The sequence below is a fragment of the Ctenocephalides felis genome, unplaced genomic scaffold (genome assembly GCF_003426905.1).
Source record: "Ctenocephalides felis isolate EL2017-DRISC unplaced genomic scaffold, ASM342690v1 CF-g0.4_SCAFFOLD_03571, whole genome shotgun sequence".
In the NCBI taxonomy this organism is placed as follows: Eukaryota; Metazoa; Arthropoda; class Insecta; order Siphonaptera; family Pulicidae; genus Ctenocephalides; species Ctenocephalides felis.
Genome location: NW_020539725.1, coordinates 52,846,912 through 52,870,505, shown reverse-complemented (window position 1 = coordinate 52,870,505; position 23,594 = coordinate 52,846,912). Strand labels below are relative to the sequence as shown.

General features: G+C 28.7%; 1 protein-coding gene across 1 annotated transcript in view; it reads left to right on the top strand.

Annotated features, from left to right (window-relative positions):
• The window catches only part of LOC113386244 (Ig-like and fibronectin type-III domain-containing protein 1), an 83,747-nt gene that overhangs the window by 10,794 nt on the left and 49,359 nt on the right, over positions 1–23,594 (top strand). Inside the window, exon 2 of the mRNA XM_026624035.1 lies at positions 13,302–13,487. Coding sequence (XP_026479820.1) covers positions 13,302–13,487 — 186 coding nt within the window. The remainder of the gene's footprint in view (positions 1–13,301; positions 13,488–23,594) is intronic.

Sequence of the window (23,594 nt, the reverse complement as noted above, 5' to 3'; positions counted from 1 at the left end):
GTACGGAACCCATAGGAATGTAAAAAAATTTATACTTATTGTTAAAATCTCTATAAAATATCTGATAATTGATTTGCATATGTCTAAGGATCATTTTTGACCGCCAGATGGCATTTTTTTTACTTTTTTTACTAGATCTCCGAATCCGCTAGACCTCCTTCATGAAAATTTGATCACTTGTTCATCTTGTTAATACAAGTAAAATGTTTTTTGAATTATTTAAATCGGACGCTGAGTTACCGTTTTTGGCACTTTTTGCTCCATATCTCGGAACGGCTAGACCTGCCTTCGCCAAAAACTAATCAGCACGTCTCCTTATCAATACGAATCGAATGTTTTTTGAATTATTCAAATCGCTTCATCCGTGTTCCCGAAATCGTCGACGAAAATTTGTATTCGCACATACACACACTACATCCATTTTTTCTAAGGTATGCCAAAATGTTCAAAAACCTTTGAAACGTCAAGATATATAAAAATTTGCATTTCGATTTTTTTGCGATTACTATAACTTGCCCTACGGGAAGTTAACAAATGAAGTTTTGACACATGAAACAAAATTCTAATTCATTATTTTGATAAGTAGAAATATTTTTTATTGTTCAATAATTTAGTAAAAAAAAAATAAAATGCCACATGCATAAGTTTAAAAAAAAACAATGTATATGCAATTTTGGACTTATATAATTTTATCTGCCTTACGAAAACTCTGTGTTGATCTTGACTGTATCTTATATTATTTTAATTTCTCTCACATCCCAGCTCCTTTTCTGCAATAATAATGTAGACATTACATTTTCTTCTATATTATTTTTAATATTATCTATGCTCATAATTGCAGCTAATTTCAAATTTCAAGTGAATCGACATTTCTAGCAGATGGCAGTTCAAATGTTTTCAATGTCAAACGTGATAAGTGGTTTTTGTGATTTTTACCATTTATTTCCCTTGAAAAGCTCTAACAAGAATTATCAAATCCTATAACCGTTTAGAAAAATATCAAATCATACACCCGTACAGCAGAATTCTATATATAAGATATATATATATATATATCTATATATATATATATATATATATATATATTATATGAATTCTTTGAGGTACTGAATTTATTTGCGTTATTTTTATACGAAAGAAATAAAAAATGAAGACATGCTTCTGTAGTGTAGAGGATACTGGATACGGTAGTGCCAGTCGTCATGATAGATAAACTATACTGATTATGAGATAGGGTCCAAGTTGAGAAAGATGGAATATGTTTATTTAATAGAGTTTCCATTGTTGCATTAAACCAGAGTTACCATTTAATTCACTTTTCTCCAGGTACCTGGTGATAAATTAATATAATTATTGATGGTCACAAAAAAGTGGCATCGATCCCTGTACGAATCAGTTATACTTATGTGATTGAAATAACAGACATCCACCTATATTTTCTCTCCACAGTATACTTTGATCAAATAAATCTCAAAAAGGCACTCCTGTAACATAGACACAGTCATTTAACGTAAACAGTTTCATAATAATATCAAAACTTCAGAACTCACGTTTTATAAGCAATTCCCGCAACTTTGCCGACATAATCCAGCGCGTCCGTACGAGCGACAGAGATATTTTTCTCATTTAATGAGTGGGAAAGAGAACTTTTATTACATTACAGTTTAACTAACTTCTGATTTTAGTTTTAAAAAGTTGTGATAGTTTTCAGAAATGCTATCAAGAAGGCAAGAAAGAATAAATCTATCTGGAGACATAATCCACATTTGTGAACTACGTAAAAGTATTCGAAGAAGTTGCCTGGCGAGGTGTGAAAGTACGCCTCGAGGGCGATTTGAAAGTTTCAAAAGTTAAATAGAAGTTGAAATTATTGAGACAAATTTGGATGAGATAATAAATAGCAATTGTTTTGCTGCATGGAATTGATATGCAAACTAACTAACTTGAAAGTCACTGAATATATCTACAGTCTAACATATAAAAACACACTTAATAAAACTCAATGTTTAACTTCCCGAAGAAGAAGTTTGTTTCATAAAAAAATCCAGTTCGCTAATTTTATGTTCTCTCGACGTTTCAAGCCATTGAGACCAAATTGGAAAAAATATGTTTGTGTGTGTGTAGTGGTGTGTATGTGAACAGAAGCCGTTTCTTTATAAATAGCAAAAAAGTAAAAAAAATTCTTCCACGTTTTAGCCCACAATTCAGAATCGATTCTGAAAATTCAAAAACCGTTCAAAAGATATTGGCTGGGAATCGTGCTGATTAGTTTTTGGTAGAGATCGGCCAAGCCGTTTTCTTGTTTTTAAGTGTTAAAAAAATTTTTTTCGACGATTTTTATTATTATTTTTTGACGGTAGATACCATAGTCTTAGATCATACTAAAATATTACCGCCCTACGACAACTCGTTTCACTTTAAAAATTCGTCAAAGTTTGCAAAAATTAGTATCGGTTTTTGGCATTTGTAAAAATCAGACCTTTCATCGACGTTTGCTCAAAAACGCCTGAACCGATTTCAGAAATTTAAAAGCCATTCGATGTTCTCGATGAGGATTATCGTTTCTTCAGTTTTGAGCGACAATCGGCCGAGCCGTTTCTTTGTAATTTGAAAAAAGTGTTAAACTTTTGTCCACATTTAAGCTCATACTACCGAATCGATTTTTGAAAATCAAAAACTTTCGAAAGATATTAGTTGGGAATGATACTGATTAGTTTTAGGTGAAAATCTACCGAGCCGTTTTTTGTAATTAACTGTTGAAAAAAAGTTTAAGCCATTTTTATGAAACTTTTTTTGGCTATATATATCATGGTCTTATAAACTTACTGAAAATTACTGTCTTACGACAAGTAGTTTAAATTTAAAAAAAATTCATCAAAATTGTACTCTTACTACTACCCATTATTATTTTATCTCACAATCCAAAAACCATTCTTTCGCTATGACATCTCGCCATTTATTTCTTCATTATCTTTTGATACAATAATTAATAACAGAATTTTAATTGAGTATAACGACTCGCTTTTGATTAATAATGCCTTCTAATCTGCGTTCCGTTATCTTCAAAGTTTATGACTCTGTATATTGTATAGGCGAATCTAAATTAATTAACATCCACTGTTCATCTTTGGCCTCTTAACGTTTTCAAGTTTCAACTTAGTAATCTATATAATGCTTATATCGCATTTGACAGTTTGATTATTATCAAAATATATTACACTGGAAAGAAAACTTTGCCAAATCGTACATTTTCAGAAAAAGGAAAACGAAGGTTGAAGCTGTGTTGCAGGGTATTTAACGCACCTTTTTTGGAAAGATGGTTTATATACATTTGTAATATTTACTGGGGTTTTAATATATTGAACTTAGAACACCTGATTAACTTCTTATAGAAGTCAAATATTGTAATAAATTTTGTTTTTGTTTTTGTGGGTTGGGATTTTAAGGATAGATCCTAGGTTCTGTGCCCATTTGGCAGCTTGACCTCAAGAAGGGACATCGGTTTTCACTTGGAACACATATAGCAATATGCTTCCTGATAAAAAGAGTTCTTCCCCGGCATTGCACCAACAAGTATTACTAGTATTAGAGACATTTCAATAATAAATTCATCGCATTGAGTTAGGACAGCTATTTGGGCTGCATCCAAAAGCTACGTCAATAAGAAAGAAGTCAGAGCTACAGCTCATAGGGCTCTTAAATCAACGTTCAAATAGTATACTAAACACAATATTTACTCTAAGTTCTTAGAAGCTCTTTTCATCAATATATAACAAATTCTATTATATTCAAATAATTAGATTTTGGACTATATGACGTTGCATGCATCATTACTAATTATTCGTTATATCGCATACCTAATACCCAATCTCTAGCTGTGGATTTGAGCACATTATTAGTATAAACATTGAATGCTTATTAAATCCGGATCTACGTCAGTTGTTTAATCGGCCTTAATCAGTTGGATCAATTAGACAGGCAATTAGTTTCCCAAATATTTCATTGGAAATATTACCGGTGCAATAATGCGGTTTAGTAAACGAGAAGGATTACCTATTACGTGTTACATCATAGGATATAAGCTGATTCAAGTTCTGTTACAGATAGATATTAATTATAATTGCGGTTCATATAATAATCGCATATGTTAATGCCGGAACTAACTTTGCTCATTAGCACTTCGACACTTCAACGAAAGTTGTAATGCGCTCGGCGCCGCATGCCGAAACATCTGATAAGCAAATTCACTGACGAGGGAAATTAGGATTTTAAATTAATAATGTTTTGCACTTATTCCGAAAATCATATTTTGCAAATTGAAATCCAAAAAAAATGTCTCCAAATCGCAGTTCAACTTCTCGAGACACCACCACATTGTGGACGCTCAAGAGAAAAACAACCAATTGATAAATATATCCTATTGTAGCAAATTGTTCACTGCAACAATTTCTATATTCTTTATTAAATCATCAGAATATGCAAGATAATTTATTCCACAATAAATTTTTATTATTTTTATGTTGTTCTAATCTTTATTTTTAACTTCGCGTAAGGTAAGTTATAGTAATCGCAAAAATATCGAAAATAACAATTTTCATATATCTTTAGGTTTCAAAGATCTCTGAACATTTTGGCATAACGTATGTATGTCTGCGTGAAAGCGTTTTTGTTTAAAAATTTAAAAGTCTCAATATTTAATATTATCAGGTTTCAAAAAATATCAAAACCTTTAACTCAAAGCCTTAAAAATTCAAAAATCCTTTTCAAATATTAATTTTTAGCACAAAAAGCAGCTTTACACTGTTCAGATTGTTCTTTAATAAAATGAATTTTTAAAAATGGCAGTTTTGAAACGTTAGTTATAATTTACTAAACTATTTTTATAATTCACCCTTTCTACATTCTACAGCTAAAGGCATTTTTAATGATGTTACTGATCTTGCAATATAAATTGGACATTTTATTAAAATTCGATGACAAATGAAATAAAGCGCTCTGTTTTTCAAAGTTTAATTAAAACTTTTTATGTAAGTACCAATTTTTTATTAACTAAAAAGAATATGAAACACTAACTTTTAATTTGGTTTTAAAACAAACTGACAGTTTTGGATATAATTCATAATTTGTAAGACTCAATGAAAAATACTTAATTCTTGTAGAAATAAATTGATTATTAGTTTGATGCTAGTCTTCAAGATGGTTGCCATATTTAATAAGTAGAAAACTGTTTTAAGTTTGTATTTTTGAATGTCACGATAATCTATTGAATTTTAAAACTTTAAACTTCATTCTCGAAAGTTTTAATATTTCTCTTTGAGTTTAACACTTATTGCAAAATATTTAACTAGAACAAAACATAGTTCTTATTTATTTTTTATAAGTATTGGGAAACTATCAGGAAACTTTAACTGAAATTAGATTTTGTTTAGAACAACTTTTCTTGAATAATATTTCGTTCTTTAAATTTATTCATATGTGACTATATATTGATTTCTAAACTTTAATTTAATTCTGAGAATGTATCAAATGTTGATATTAAGCTTCAGACAAATTGTAATCAATCAGTGGTGATATCTAATTCATTTGGGAATATAGATCTAAAATTTATTTCCATGTGAAAGATCCCTAACCATGCATTGCTGCATCTGACTAAAAGCTATATGATGATTACTGGATAAATTTTATTAAATAAAATCTATTAGATATAATTAGTTTAACCGTTGAGTTGCCATCTAATATAGCGTTAAGAAAAGAAGTTCAAATAGAACAAATCATAGTTTTGATTGTCGTTCAAAAAAAAATGAAAAAGTCTCCCAAAATGTTTTTTTTTTTCTGTTTTTATTTTGTTGTTAGATAATAGTGGTTTTATCTATGATATAGGTAAAATATTTGTGATTTTACTTATTTTTGCAATGACAATATAAAATGACCTGTAATAATTTTTATAAATAAATTATTACGATGGAAGCATATAACATAGTATAGAATATTTAAATAATAGTAATTTTGGCACAACCTCGTTTGATCAAGGAAAATACTCGATAGAATCGGTTCGGAGATTCCTTTTGATGTCTTCATCGTAGAAAAGCACGAGCCTGTGCCAAGAATTATGAAAGGCTGCTCTTCCATTCTCGTGTAAGAGCAGCCAAGCGTTCTGAATCGATCTGCGTAATTGGAGGCCAATTAGGGAGAATCCTTTGGAAACTGACCTTCTGCAGAGATCGCATCTTAATGATATATACGTATGGCAGAAAATGCCAATTATGTGCTTCATATGCTTCGGATAAATGTGATCAAATGTATTTCATATGAAGCATCTAAACCTATGTTCAAGAACATACAATCGTTGGTATATATTTATCTGTATGTTCGTGTATACAAATATAAATTAAACATGTGGTTCATATTAGAATAAAGAGCAGTCCTGTAAGCTAGGTTGATAAACTCGAACTATGGAAGTATGGTCTGAATATGAGATATTTTCCGTTGCTGTTTCACACTCCAACGAACTATTTCTAATTGAATATATATTTCAGGCCTATATTTTTAGGAGAAAATTTTTAATATATATATATATATATATATATATACGATAGGATATTAAAAAATTTGGAATATATATATATATATATATATATATATATATATTCCAAATTTTTTAATATCCTATCCTATGCTTTTCAATATCCTATTTGATATCCTGCCTTTGTGATTCATGTATGGTCTGTGCATAAGCAGTATAAGAAATTCAGAAAAAAATAATATAGTATCTGCGGTAAAAAAACAATATCACACTTAATTTTACCACACAACATAATTGTTTCAATAATTTAGTCTATAGTTTTCATAATCTCGTACGATATGTTAGTTGCTTTCTGGCAATTATAATTTCTAAAATACATTTTTCTTACTACTAATTTAATAAACAATATTGGTTATGTTCAAATCTTAGGTGAAATGATTTGTAAAATATTGTTCATATGAGCACTCTTCAATCTAATTGTAAGATCAATTTGCTAAATATTCCATATCCAATGCCAAACAAATTAATTTTTGACACATGAAACAAAATTCTAAATCATTTTTTTAATAAGTAGAAATATTTTTCTGTATTATCAAATGATTTGGTAAAATGAACCAAAATTCGACATGCATATGTTTAAAAAATTAATGTACATGCAATTTTGGACTTATTGCGTTATTTATTATATACAGAATTATATAGTTTCATCTGCCAAACACATACTGTTGACTGTATCTTATATTATTTTAATTTTTGGCACATCTCAGCTGCTTTCGGGAATAATAATGTAAACATTACATTGTTCTTGTATATTATATTCTAATATTATCTAAGCTCATAATTTCTGCTAAATTCAAATGTTTTCAATGTCAAACAATGTTAAGTGATTTTTTGTAATTTTTGCCATTTATTTCTACAATATTACTATAGTTTTATCGTTCAATAAATTTTAAAAATTTCTTTTGACAAACTCTAAAAAGAATTACCAAAATCCGAATAACCGTTGAGGAGAAGTATCAAATCATACGCCCGTACAGAAGAATTTTATATGTATATATATTTTATATATATATATATATATATATATGCCCCTAGGTCTTTTGTATGGGTATGTCGGGCTCAATTTGCTTGCATTGGCATCGGATGAGGCCAAACTATAAATTACAAAAAAATTCTATTACTTTTTTAATTTGATTCGTGTATTCGACGTTCAGAAAAATAATTTGTAGCATTTTATCTCATTAAAAACTCAAGTGTCAGTAAATTCGTTGTAATTAAATAATTCGATAGAAAATGCGGATCTGTAAAATGTGGATATATGTTTTTCAATTTAGACGCGCAACGTACGCGAAGCCGGAAATGCGTCGCAAATGTAATTATCCACCGAATTCCGGGAAAGCACACAAAAAATCCCTTAATTTATTGGTTTCATGTCCTGGCAATATAAATTCCATGTAAATTACTCGCCGGCTCGTTTAAACATAAAAATATATATAACCGGGCCAGACTGTTTCTATGCAAATGTTATGACTTGTATAAGCTTTCGTTTATGCGCGTTATTAAAATCTGTTTCTTTGCCGCCACTTACTGGATTTGTTAAAATATTGTCTAGGTTCAGCACCCAAATATTTGGGTAATCGACTTAAAACAGATTTTTATATTCGAGATCATTTTTAGTAGAACAACTGTCTTGATATTCGCAAAATATGATTTTCTGGACATAAGAGAAAAATTTCTCTCTAAATACGGTTATTACAAAGAAAGCATTTAAATAAGTTACTTTTTTTATTTGTAATAATACAATGATCTCTCACTGTTTTGATATACTATCTAACTTTATTGAATATTAATTGTAGTTACGAACAATATTAGTAATTAATACGAGATTATACCCACGCTTCAAGCGCAGTTGCATATGACTTTATTTGTCAATCATGATCAAATTTCAGATCGAATTATCGGACGTGCAGATTAACATATATTGGCAGCAACATATTACAAATTATTCAAATTGGTAATTGATAAATAAATTATCATTGATTTTATACTGTGCTCAAAAGTAACATATAGAGCTTGTCAAAAATAATATCTACTATTCAGAGGTTAAATAATTATTATTCATACTTTAAAGAAGTCAGTTAAATTTTGAATTTTATTTATTCTATATACATTATTGTATTTTATTTGTATGTGGTTCTTTCTATTACTATATTACTAAAATGTGTAAAAAATACTATAATGTTTTTGAGAATGAAATAAATCCGAAATTCCGGTTGATTTACTATTTCCTCTTATTTTTCGCCCAAGTTTATAAATTTCGCCATGCACCGTCATCATAATGCACATTGCACAACAATTCTTTTATAGTTTTGTGCGGCAGGGAGCATAATGCTACCGGTAATAAAATATATGAGCCGTAGACGTAGATGTTGTATATTTCAGTAAGTCATAAATTTACACGAAGCAATGCCATCAGCATGAGAATTTAGGAGGAATATTGTCTACGGCGTAGAACCGAAATAATATTGTGATATTGTGATCGAGTTTGTTGTTGAGACCGACCGAAATATGTACATATTCAGTTTACTTTGAGGAGAAAGAATTTCTTCCTTTGAAGAAGAAAATGAATGATAATAGTAATAAAACAATTTTTGATGTTTGATATTTAAAAATTCATTTCCCACGTCACCAAGAATCAAAATCGACAATATATTGTAATGATTTCTTTAAGTGAGGATAAGTAATATGTAATTGTAATAGGTCATTTTGATTGTTGTCAGCTCTAATGAGCCGCCCATTTAAAACCCAATTTATATGAGAAATATTTAATAAAAATTATTTGGTATTATGCTTTAGAGCAAAATTTTCCCATTTCAGGCACTTTGAAAATACTAGATTATTATTAGCTTTTAAATGCCGAATACAATTTTTATTTATATGGCCATTGCAATATTATTAAATATAATCAATTACAAATTTCACAGCAATTTACATTAAACTGCAAAAAGGTTAGCTTTCAAAGAGGAAGTTAACGCTAAACTAAAAAAAGGATCATTAATCACAGCGAAGCATCCTTTGCTATAAGTAGTTAGTTCCTTATTACAAAACATACTTAGGGAACTTTGATCTCTTTTCTTTGTCTACTTTATAGATTCTGAAAGTTTATAGTAAAAAAGGACAATGACAAACTACTGTAGTTCCAACATATCTTTTTGGTGAATCAGTTCAAGTCTTATTATTGATTAGTTTGAACGTTGAGAGTAATTTGAATAATAAAATTATTGCAAATAAAAATGCATATCATTACATTGTTCTATTTTTATTTATAATATTTTAATTAAATAACTATAATACTCATTTTTTGACTTTAGTAACTCAAGCACTTCTGCAAATATCTCTGTGCTTTTGATGAAGTACATTCATTCTGTTTCCACATATTTCATTCTAGTTATATATCCACTCAAACTATATCTCTGATATACTGTTTTTCAAGCTCAAAATTGTAGTGCGGTTTTAAACAATAGCACTTGGAACAGAAAATAATAAAAATATTGCAAAATATATCAGAACGAGCTTAATGGCTTAATCCGTTACAAAGTAAAATCCTCTACAAGCCGAGAGCTTTATTTCATTTTGAACGATCGACGTTGCTAGTACATAGAATTCATTTTTATATTCATGTGCTTTTCACACAAACATAAAAACTGCGAAACCGTATGATAGCTTTGAAATGAATCAAAAACTGCTTAATAATCGTTTAATTATATAATAGTTTTTATTTACAAATTTGCAAAAAGAATCATTCAGTGTTTTTGTTTACAGAGCGCTATGTGTGAGTGATATACGTTCCCAAATTTTACTCGCACAAAAAAGTGACAAGCAAAATAATTCTGATTTTATGAATATTCTATTATGCGTTTCTATTTATAAAAAAATAAATAAATATAAAAGAATCAGTATTTTCCATATGCATATGCGGGGCCCGTATACGGAGTGTAAACTCAATTTGACGCCGTTATAATTTTCAGTTCATATGTAAATATCACAACATCGTCACACGAATTATTTAGATAAATAAAATGGAAACGGCGAAAAAGATTTTCTCTACATTTTGCGTGCAGAGTGAATGTTTTTTATTTGCTCATACATCGCATGTGCTCTTTATGTAGAAAGCTATGTGTGAGTCAATTTGAATTCATATATATTTTATTTTTGAATTGCATATTAATAAACAGTGGATAGGCTTCTAAATTTGAAACACAAGATTTCTGTGGATTAAAATGCGTCTTTATTTATTATGTATAAACAAAAAAGTATTTTTGTTTCAATTTAATTCAAGGTTCTCACAAAGTACACGATCGCTCCACCGTAATAAAAATAGTTTCTGATGAAGGATCAAATTTTGCTTAATAGAAAGAACTATAATAAAAATTATTGTGACTATAATTAGTTTGTTTCTAATTATATTTATACAAAAAATTAAAATATTTTGTCTTAACTATAGATTATTTTTTATTAATCAGTACACTGTTGCTGGTCTAATGCATAATTATTATATACCTACGACTTGATATATTATATTTTCCGTTCTTATATTAATTATAGATTCAGGATCGTATTTAATTCTTGTTCTTTAAGCTTGAAGCATGTAATAGTTTTTTAAAATTAACTAGTGGGGCATAGCATCGTGCCTTAAGGCAAATCCCGTACCAAAAATTAAAATTTTTAAGAAAGATTCAATTTTCATTTAGAACTCTGGAAAAATCGATTGACTTGATATATTATATTTTCTGTTATTATAGTAATTATAGACTCAAGATTGTATTTAATTCTTATTCTTTTTAGTTCGAAGTGCCTAATAGTTCTTCAGCTTGAAATAAAGATTAACTAGTGGTGCTTAAGGCATCGTGCCTTAAGATTTTTGGGATATTTAAAATTATTGAAAAAAATGACCTTTTTAAAAAATTTGATTTTTTCTATACTTTGGAAATATTCGAAACTAGCTGTAAGTGGAATTCTGTCTTAAGGCAATTAGGGCATCGTGCCTTAAGGCAAATTGCTGGAACTTCCCGTACCAAAAATTATTATTTTTTCAAAAACGATTAACATGTTTGAAAAAATTTTACTTCGAAAAAAATAGATTTTTGAGAAACTATAAATTTGACAAAAAAATACTTTTTTTTGAAAAAAAAAAATTTTTATTTGAAAAAAAAAAATTTTTTTTTAGAAAAAAATTTTTTTTTTGAAAACAAAAAATTTTTTTGAAAAAAAATTTTTTCTTCATTTTGACATATTTTGAAAATTCTGAACTTTTTTTCAAAGCAATCGCACTGCTTGAACTGCATAGAGACGAAATGTCAAAGCTCGCAGGTGCCGCGCCGCCGTCTAACGCATAAGCATTGGTACGGAACCCACAGAAATGTAAAAAAAAATCATACTTATTGTTAAAATGTCTATAAAATATCTGACAATTTGATGTGCATATGTCTAATGATCATTTTTAACCGCCGAATGGCATTTTTTTTTACTTTTTTTATTAGATTTCCGAAACCGCTAGACCTGCCTCCATGAAAATTTGATCAGTTCTACATCTTGTCAATACAAGTAAAATGTTTTTTGAATTATTCAAATCGGACGCTCCGTTCTCTTAAAAACGGAGGTACCGTTTTTGGCACTTTTTGCCCCGTATCTTCGGAACGGCTGGACCTGCCTTCGCCAAAAACTAATCAGCACGTCTCCTTATCAATACGAATCGAATGTTTTTTGAATTATTCAAATCGGTTGATCCGTGTTCCCGAAATCGTCGACGAAAATTTGTATCCGCACATACATACACACACGTACATGCATACATACATACATACATACATACATACACACATACATACACACACACACACACATACATCCATTTTTTCTAAGGTATACCAAAATGTTCAGAAACCTCTGAAACGTAAAGATATATAAAAATTTTCATTTTCGATTTTTTTGCGATTACTATAACTTGCCCTACGGGAAGTTAATAAAAATAATTTTAAATATTTTGGAAATTTTGAACCTTTTTTTTTCAAAGCAATTGCTATACGTTAGCTGCGTAGAAACGAAATATCGAAGCAATTTGTTTTTATTATTATCTATAAAACATCTGATAATTTGATGTGCATATGTCTAATCAATCGCTTTTGTCCGCTAAATGGCATTTTTTTTTTCATTTTTTGTGGCATATCCGAAACCGCTAGACTTGCCTCTCCAAATTTAACCAGTTCTCCATTTCGTCAATTCAAATCGGTCTCGAAATCGTCGACGAAAAATTGTATCCGCACATACATACACACACACGCACGGGCGCACACATCCATTTTTTCTAAGGTATGCCAGAATGTTCAAAAACCTCAGAAACGTAGAGATATATAAAATTTTTCATTTTCGATTGCAATGCTATTAATTATTTTATTACTATAACTTACCCTACGTGAAGTTAATAATAGCAATAATATAATAAATTATGAAATTATGAACATGAAACACTAAGCAACCCGTATTACCTCGGCATATCAAACAGAAATCTATATACCTGTATAAACCATAAATCTGCAACATCTCAGACCCAAAATACAATCAATTCATACAAATTTCCTCAAGCAGAAGCTATTATCGTCCCACACAAGATACTCTAGTCTAAAGTCTTACATCCGTAGTTACACTAGAGACCTGTCACTCGGTTGGCTGGACATTCGGTCATCAAACTTGTCTGATCTGATCTTTGGTATGATTTCAGAAAGGGCGCCCGTGGCCGTGGTCGAAGGCGGGGACGCGTTGCTGACGTGCGTGATCCGACCTATGACCTCGGACGCACCAGGAGGTGCGGACACCGTGCTCTGGAAGACTGGTAGAGGACAAGTGCTTACCGCCGACTCGGCCAGAGTTACCAACGATAGGCGCATCTCAGTACTGCATGATGAAGGTAAGCCAGATATTGAAACAAATTCAATAATAGTCAATAATAGTCCTTGAGATTAGGATTGGTTAAGGGAGTATTCTAGTGTAAAGACATAAATTTTAGGCCATTTTGAAATTTTCGTAAAAAGGCAAACAATTTTTACTATCTTTATTTATGATTTATCAACGTTACAATAGTAAAGAAGGAAAGTTGAAAAATGTTAATAATTTTAAAGATTAGCTGTTGTTGACGTAGGGTATCGCAAAAAATTGACACGTGACTAAGCCGACGATTGCAACCTTCATTGTAATCCGAAATAAAAAAAACCTATTTATCTAGAATAATGTCCCAATGCATATAATAAGATTAAGTTTAAAAAAATTTACAAAATAGCGACTGTTTGAAAAAAAACGAAAGTTTTGAGTTTTTCGAATTTTTAAAAAAAAGGAAATGAAAAGACAGAGAAAACTGCAAATGAATCGGTCCTGTAGATATCGTGAACATCGTATTGAAAAAGAAAGTTTTGAGAAAAACGCGTTTAACGTTTTGCAAAAGAAAGGAAACTCAAGAGGATTATCATGTTAATACAGCCTCCAAAAATAATTCGAATTTTAAAAAATCGTCTCGTACACATATTTTTAAATAGTTAGGAATATTAAATAGTAAACTTCATAAATATACAACATTTTTTTGAATTGCTGCATTAGATAGTCCCTTAATTCCAACTAATGTTAATATTGATTGGCAATCTAAATAATAATTATTCAGTCAAGAATTTTTGTTACATTGCGTAGAACGTCTCGTCGCTCATATATTTCGATTTAAATTATTGATAACTTGAAATCGATGTATTTTAGATAATTTTTTATATCTGTGACACGATATAAAGTTAGGTTTCTTCTAAAATCAAAAAGTTGAAACTAGCACATTTGTAATTGGATTTACTTATAATTTAAAAAAAATATTTTGAAATCTGAATAGTTATTCTTTAAAATGTTGTTTGCCAGTAATTCAGTAAGTTTAGTCTGGGATTTTGTAGAACGTCTCATGGTCAACATTTCAATTTAAATTATTGATTAATATTTCGATTATTTGATAATTATTGTTTTCTGAACTATAACATAAAATAAGAATGAATTTCTCCTAGAATCTGCTTGATTTTACAAAAAATGGTTAAAATATCCATTACAGATATTCACTTTAAAGTCTGGATAATTAACCAATAAAAGTTTGTATGTCAATAATTACCAAGGATTTTTTTCTAGGTTAAGTAGAACGTCCCAGAGTTAATGCAATAATTGCTAATTTATTGACACTGAAATTCATTTTATATTCCATTTACTGATTTTGAAATTATTTCCAACATCGTAAAATATAATTTTGCATTTATAAGATACATCAATTAATAGTAGCGCTCAACATATTTTATACATATAAAATGTAAAAACAATTTATAACTTTCATTCTAAAAAAAATGTTGTAAATGTGAATCGTAAATCGATATTTTTAAATCTTGATGATACAACTTTTAAGTTCAAAATTGAATAAATAATACAGATACTTGAAAAAGGTGAATTTTATAAAATAATTAATTTTCTCGAAATATTTTACTACCATGTATGGGGCAAGAGAGTAATATATTTCAATTTTTACAACCCTAGTTAATATACTGCTTTTGCTGAAATATCTCAAGAGGTAAAACGTGTTTCGAATTTACCTATTCCATAATAACGTATTCAAAATCAATATTGAATGAAGAATTGCGAAACGATATAAAATCTACTCCGATGGCGGATAGTTTGCTTAAGATAGAAGACTTACATTATAATATCTCGTACTATTTATATAGTATTATTCATACAAATCTTATAATTTTCAAATATTTAATAATAAGATAATTGAGAATACGAGTTTATATTTGTTTTAAATGAGGTATTTAACTTAAATTAGCATATCAAAATATATAAACGCATCACATGAATATTTTTGATTGCGTTGAAATTGAGAATTTGGTTATTCATATCATTTATCTACTTGAAAAATACAATACTTAACTAACAAATTTTTGAATAACACAGCAAATGAATGCAATATCATGTATACGTTGGGAATTTGAGACATTCATGAATTACAAAAATTTGCTAATATAATTATATTTTATAGTGTAATCTTCAAAATGTCATTGAAATTTTATATATTCCCATCGGATTCGTATAGAATCGTTTCAGGTACTATTGTTTTTATAAAATATCGAAAGTATTGCAAGCACGTAGAATCGATTCAATATCACTTGGAAAACTATAAAATGCTATTGAAAATGAAATGACGGTCAGAAATATGAAAGATGTTGGGCAACAGAGATGTTTCATGCCAAATAGCTATTTCCGAAATATTAATATAGGGAAACCCTTTTATGCAATATTTTATAATACCCTATATACAAAGGTTTCTCAAAACTATTCTAAGAAAAAAAATTCAGAGACATACGTGCATTCATTTAAATCTATAGATTTCATTTGACCACTTGCCAGAATTTTTGCTAACATAATTTAAGAAATAGTGTAGCATAATAAACTTAGCAATTAAATAAATTATTCCAGTAATTATGGGTTTGGCTTCATTCCAGAATTTTGCAAAATATTGAATTAAAAGTGAATTAAAAATAGATTTTCGCTCTATTATTAACTCAAAATAAAATTAATGCTGTGATGATATATTTGTTGAATGTAGGACAAAGTAGTAATTGTATTCCATTAGTTTTCATGATCGTGTAATTTGAACTATTATAAATGCAATGTGAATCACACTAGTCATAGTCATATTATATTTTATATTGAGTTTAGAGTGACATTAATTATTTTACTATTATATTATAATCAAAATTCAGAATTTCACCCCTAAATTTAACGAAGGATATCAAAACTTTTTATCAAAACCACTTTGCACTTGCGTATTTAAATTTTGGTTGTGAGCACAGTTGTTTAGTTTACAAGACCTTAATATAATGTTTAATTATACTTTAGTTAATTTTTTATAAACTTGTAATCTTTAAGTTAGATTCAACGGTTTTTTATATAACCTCTATAAAAGCTTACACAGGGGTGGGCTAAAAAGGAACAACTCAATATTAATCCTGGCAAATAAAAAATGAATAAGAATAAAAAAGTAAATTAAGTTAAAAAGAGCACTTTTACAAGCTATAAGTTAAATAAATAGTTATTCCATCCCTGCTGATGATTGTTTCTGGCAAAATACCAGATCAAAGTTATATACATTGTTATTTCTGTGAAAAATGTGCCCAGGAAATTTATATTGTTCATTGGTTGAATAATGTAGCTATGTTGTCGTGAAAACTTTTTAAAATTAAATATAAAACATTGGACCTTTTTGCTCCTTGACTTCGCTCATGGGGTTAAAAAAACCAGATGACAAATTTTTGAAAAATAGCAAAAATGACACACTTTTCGACAATCATGAATTAGTTGAGAGTTTTAATGATATAGTCAGATAGTTGTTTGTTTGATATGTGTTATTTGTTGTGATCTAATTGATTTGACAATTTGAATTTGATTTCACAATATAATTGCTCAATGTCAAATGATTTTTCAGTAAATAAACAACAAAATTATTTGTTTTAAGTTTCATGAACTTTTTGAAATGCATATTTAATCAACTTAATCAATAAGAAATCAATATATTAATTTATTGTGGTTTGTTTGCCGGATTACAATAGGAGCTGTTAATATTGTTAGAAATCATTGCAGATAATTCAATTTTATGAAAAACTGAAAAACAGATACAAATTAAATTAGATATAATACATCATTAAAAGAAAAAATATGCACACACCTAATACATGCATGCATTTCAAACTTTAATAAAATTTTATAATTAATCCAGGGTAATTCGAGTAAACTAATCCATGGTAATGTTATAGAATATTTGTTCAGACAATTTTTCAGTACCAATAGATTCAGAATGACTTAAAACGCCGTGAACATAAAATTAGTCAATCGGATTTTCTACCCAAAATACCAACTTGTTCTTCGGGAAGTTAAAACTTATTAAATTGATATATTTACAACCGACGGTCCTAAACGGTGTGGCTTTTTCGGTAATATTTACACAGGGGCTCTAAAGTTACTCCAGACATCATCTATAACACCGTAATCACTCTCAACTTACATTTCCGTACCCGGAGTCACCGAGCGAATCATCCGGACTCCGGACTCTATATCGGCGCTCGTAACAGGGCTGAAATTATACTGTAACAAGCCAGAAATACATAAAGTGAATGATTATTTCGGCTCTTTGTCTTCGTAATATTTTCGTAATGACCTGGAAAACTGTGCGATAAATTTTAAGTGATTCACGGTGCATTTAATTTGTAACTAGATTTTATATTATAATATCGGGTTAGGTGACTAATAAACTGTCGTGGCAGTTCAAGTTTTATCGTTTTGTTTATTTTTTATTTTGTTTATTATAATGATATAAAAAATTAAAGATTAATTTTATAGCTGAAAGATTTTTTATAATCCTGTATTTGTAGTTCATGATCAAGTATACTCAAAATAATAAAAACAAACATTCTTATATTAAAATATTCTTGGACATCACAATTATTTTCAATATTTATCTTGAGAATTTATATACATTATTATCTTAAAACTGGAATATATATTTATGTGTTTATGTGTGTTTTATCATTTAGTTTACTGGAATATGTTAATGATATGGGAAAAATGAAAAGTGCAAGGCTGGGCACAAAGGTCCATTTTCACTTCAAGTAATTATACTGTCTAAACCAAATGCACTACTTTAAAACAAATAGCACATAATAAATAAGCAATTATCGAATTATGTACAGTAAAATTCCAAGTTAAATCATTATTGTATAACTATTTTTTTGCTATTTTTAAAAAAAATTGTCACCTGATTCTTGCTACCCCTTAGGCAAGGTAACATGGTACAGCCAGTGGACAAACAAGACCAATTTTTTTTTTGATTTTAAAGGGATTTTACTAAATAATAGTTGCAGTGTTCAACCAATGCAAAATGTAAATTTGCACATTTTTTACGAAGATAAACTGTATATAAATTTTATCTTGTATTTTGATCTGATGCTTGATTTGAGGCGATGGCTGATTACACTTTTTTTCTACTCATAAATATCGTTATTAAAAAATTCCTAAGTTTACTTGTTTTTGAGATATTGGTGATGGACCTTTTTATCCGAAGACTTTCAAGCTCCGCTCTTCCCTATCTATATAAAAATAAACATTAAACGTTTAACCTCGTATTTCAAAATAACGCCATGATGACAAAATCTTATGAATATTTCAAAAATATATGAATATAATTTAAAACTTCATTGATAAATCAATACTAAATTACTTTTATATATTCACACGAATATCTATTTTAAGAGCAATCATCTTTCCTTCTTACGTTTTATATGTGAAAAAATATTCCATCAATACGACAATAAGTCTGATGGAATATTTTAGTCAAGAATATTGAATATAAAATAAATATAAGTGACGCGTTTGCAAGGTAATGGTATAAGTCTTAAAATATAATATAATAATTATTTTCAAATGAAGATACCATTCATAATTTAACTAACTAACCTGAATTTCTATATCATTTTAATTAAAATTTTTGTCGTAATTAAATTTGATATTAATAAAAACAGAATGTTTACTTTCAAATATGTTAAATAATAAATTTAAATCGATAAATATACTGATTTAAACAAATATGCATGGATAATGAAATTTTTGTGGCGGTGATAGCTCACTCAGTAGCGTTCTCGACTCACACGCTGGAGTAATTTGGTTCGAATCTCCAGCAATACCAGAATTAAAAATATAAAATATTAAAGTAGATTAAGAATTGTTAATTTGTAGAATACAAGAAAAATTGTAATAGAAGTAAAAAGGAAAAAAGTTAGTTTAGAAGATGAGAAGAACATATTGAGAAACAAGAAGAAGAATGAAAGTTGAATGGAATTGAAGAAAGAAAATTGAATGGAAGATTAGGATATAAGAAGAGATAGTATATATATGATGAATGTATAAGAAATATATATGTGAAAATCGTATAGAATATGATGAAGCACAATATGAATGTAGGTGACTAAAAATGCTGTAAAGCGGAGGCCAATAAAATTTATCAAAAAAAAAGAATGACATTTTTATCAGAAACGTAAAAATTAAAGAGTTGTTTTAAATTAACCCTTATCACTAGCGAATTACAAGGTTTATATGAAATTTACGGCATCCGAGTGATAAGGGTTAAATAGCGATTTAGTAAGGAAGCCAGACGCTCACATTTTTGATGGAATTAATGTATCTTGAGTTTCACTGATTATATTCTTACAAAATATTTTTTATCCAATCTTCTTTAATTGAATTTGTATATAATTCTTTATGTTACAAGGTATTGTTTCAACTAAGTCCAAGTGAAATATTTTTACATTGATCAAGATCACTATTTAAACAATTTTATTTAGCAATCACAAAAATTGTTACATATTATCAAAGACTGATAAATTTGAAATGGAATGAAATATATAAAATTTTAAATTTAGGTGATAATAATAGCGCAAACCCAAAATTTATGATAAATCAATTTTATATTCATTTTTACAGACCAAACAATATTTAAATAGCCCCAGCTACCCAACTTAATATTAAGTTGTTTGTAGTTCTGGCTTTATTATCAATTTTTTATGGATAATTTGTTATTCATTTGCATTTCCAGAAGATGTGATATTGAAGTGATTTTCCTTTTCATGAAGAATGCCAAAATACTTTTTCTATGTTTCCTACATAAATTCACATGAATTCCCAGTTAACTAGAACAAGTAAAATTTTCCTGTGAATTTATCCTCAAAAGAAACTGCATTAAAATAAGAATAAGATTCTTTTCGACTTTGCCGACGCATTCGCTGCATCACGAGCGAAGCATTTCACAATTTCCCAACGACGTTGGGCATTTTCTTTCACTGGTGGCGTTTTTCACTTTGTGCCTTTGTACAAATGTGGTGTGCGTAGTTTTTTTGCCTTTTCCTTTTTTCTTTTCATTTTATCTATTTCAATCTATTTCCTGTCTATGCGATGTGACCTCAGCTATGGCTCGTACGCGGTGATTCGATCAAGGCTCTTTACTAGATAGCAGATAGCGACTGTCTAACAGTCAACTCTTTGCACACCCCTGAAGGAAATGCATGCGGTGACACATGATCAAGAAATCGCATTATTTATTTATTAACTGGTCGTGCATGACATAGTGTATTATTCACGATTACGCATCTACAATTTATATAAACAAAATTGATAAAAATTAACCACAATAACCGAAACATGGTTGGAGTTTGACCAAAGCTCTTAGATTGCGCTTAAAAGATCACCATTTTCCAACAATTTTTTCTATTTTTTTTATGACAATTACTATAAACACTGACAATCACTCTGTTGAGTTCTGGGACACCTTGCATATATTATATAAAATAAATTTTAAAACATAAGATTCAAATCATTACACACGCGCCATTTACACAAACAACTTGTCACTTGAACCGGATACACTTTTTACAAAATTTAAATTCATATTCTTTAGGCAAATTGCTGGAACTTTCCGTACAGTGGAATGAAAATAATTAATTATTAGTAAAGAAGACACAGGCATGCCTACAATTCTAGAACATATAACAATAGTTTCCAAAAATTATACAAGCAGAATAGACGTCCATGCTAACCAATTAGCATTAGCAATTAGCATGGAAGGCCAGCCGACCAGGCTTAAAAGAAAAATACCTGTGGACCTAACATAGTTTAATTAACTAAAATACTTTCCATTTCACTATATTTTATTGTTTTTTTTACTAATTATATTTTTTATTTTATTAATTATACTTTAATTAGCTTTATGATTAGCAATATGATTTTTTAAAGCACATTTTGCTCTATGTTTCCGAACCCGCTAGACCTGCCTTCTCTTGTTTTTTGAATTATTCTAATCGGATGCTTCGTTCTCTCAAACACTGGTTATTTTTTCGTTTTTTACTCTATATATCAAGAAGGGCTATGCCTTCCTTTGCTACAAACTAATCAGCACAATTCTCCGTCAATATGAAGCGAGTGTTTTTGAATCATTCAAATCGGTTGATCCGTATTCCTGATATCGTAATAAAATTTGTATCCAAACATACGTACTCATAAACATACACATACAGATTATGTGAAGATATCCAAAAATGGAATGTTTAAGTACAAATTTTAAATGAAACAATATTCCGTAATGATAAATTAAATAAATAATGATTTATTTAACTGTCAATATGATTGTATTTCATTATTTATATTTATTATTTTAATCTTTGACGTATCGTATTTTTTGGAAAATTGTCGAAAAAATGTTTTTTTCAGAAATTTTGTCAGTGAAAATAATATTTCTAGAATCTTTAATTGTTAAAATTATTGCACTATACTATTTATACTTAATATTTAACGTATCTTATTTTTTGGTATTAATAATTTGACATTGCATCTTTTGTACTTATAATTTAACATATACAAATTAGCAAATTGTCGAAAAATAGATTTTTTTAGAAATTTTATCATTCAAAATATTATTCATAATAATTGCATTTTTTTAGTAATAATAATTGTGTAATTACGTCTTGCTTTCGCATAATTTAACATATATCTGTATTTACGCACAAATTGTAACTAAATAGATCTTTTTTGAACTGTCGAAATACATGAATTTTTAAGGTCCAATGATAATAACTTGGGTTTCGATAATTTCACGTTAATTTTAGCATGATTGATTTTGTTAAGATTAAATACCTACTTTAAATGTACTTGGACAAACAATTTTTTTTATCAAAATTAGTGCAGCCCTTTAGAAGAAATTTAATGACATACACACGTACAGAAGATTTAAGATATATATATATATATATATATATATATATATAAAGTTATTTTTTCACTATATGTTTTTTATTCAAATCAATTATTTTATTACATACAAACTTAGTATCTAAATCTATAGCCATCATGAAAGTTGTATCTATTACCATTATATCGCCCGGCACTGCACTTTTAGTGTAAACAGGTCCTCATAACCGTACAATACCAGACATAATAGTCTGTCCCTGTAGCATTTGCCCAGGTACCAGATCAAACACTTTCAGGATTATTTGATCTGCTTGAGTGACACCATATCGAAGCAAAGTCTCAAATGAAACCGAAGCGCTAATTGTCACACATGTCGGGATTGATTACATTACTAACGACCTGAATATGCCTTCATTATTATCCTAAATTCATGGTGAATAGATTTTGATACACTACTATTGATCTGTCGGAGTAAAATCGTATGTATATCATTAATAAGGGTAATATACGAAGTATATTTTGTATACGAAGGATACGAAGGATTTTGTAACTTATGACTTACCCCGCGATATCTAAATAGTACCAAAAATATTTTTTATTATAAATTTTTCTTTTTTTTCGTCACACAATTATGAACTTATTTTTATATTAATTAAGAATTAATTATTGTTAGCAAAATCATATCCAATGATGAATACTATACCTACGGGTAAAAAACCATGCTATAAAATGTAATGTTCATACCTTTATAAATTGAAATATATATGTTTTTGACTTTGACTTATTTCTTATTATTCTAATTACTTTATAGTATATAGTTTAAGTTCAAAGTTCAAAAAACATATTTCATTATATAAAATGAATGTTACATAAAGGTAGATTGGTACAAATTTATCTACCCTTAGGTATTGTGCTTTTACATTGAACATTATATAACATTTTATAACAGTTCTATGAATCATAGGAAAACGGTATATTATATTGGGCATGTGGAGAAAAAGAAAAGGTTTTGCAATTCTTTAAAAAAAATTCATAACAATGTTTAGCGAAATGACTAAAGTTTTAATTTTAACTACGGGTCGATCAGGCTATAGTTTGGCACTGCTTGTTTGCCATACCAAACTATTTCTTTCGCTCCTACATTTGAAGAGAATTACTGGTTCGTTTGTGATTTCTACATTTGAGGTAAAAGAATTCAGTGATCTTTTTCATGGAGTAT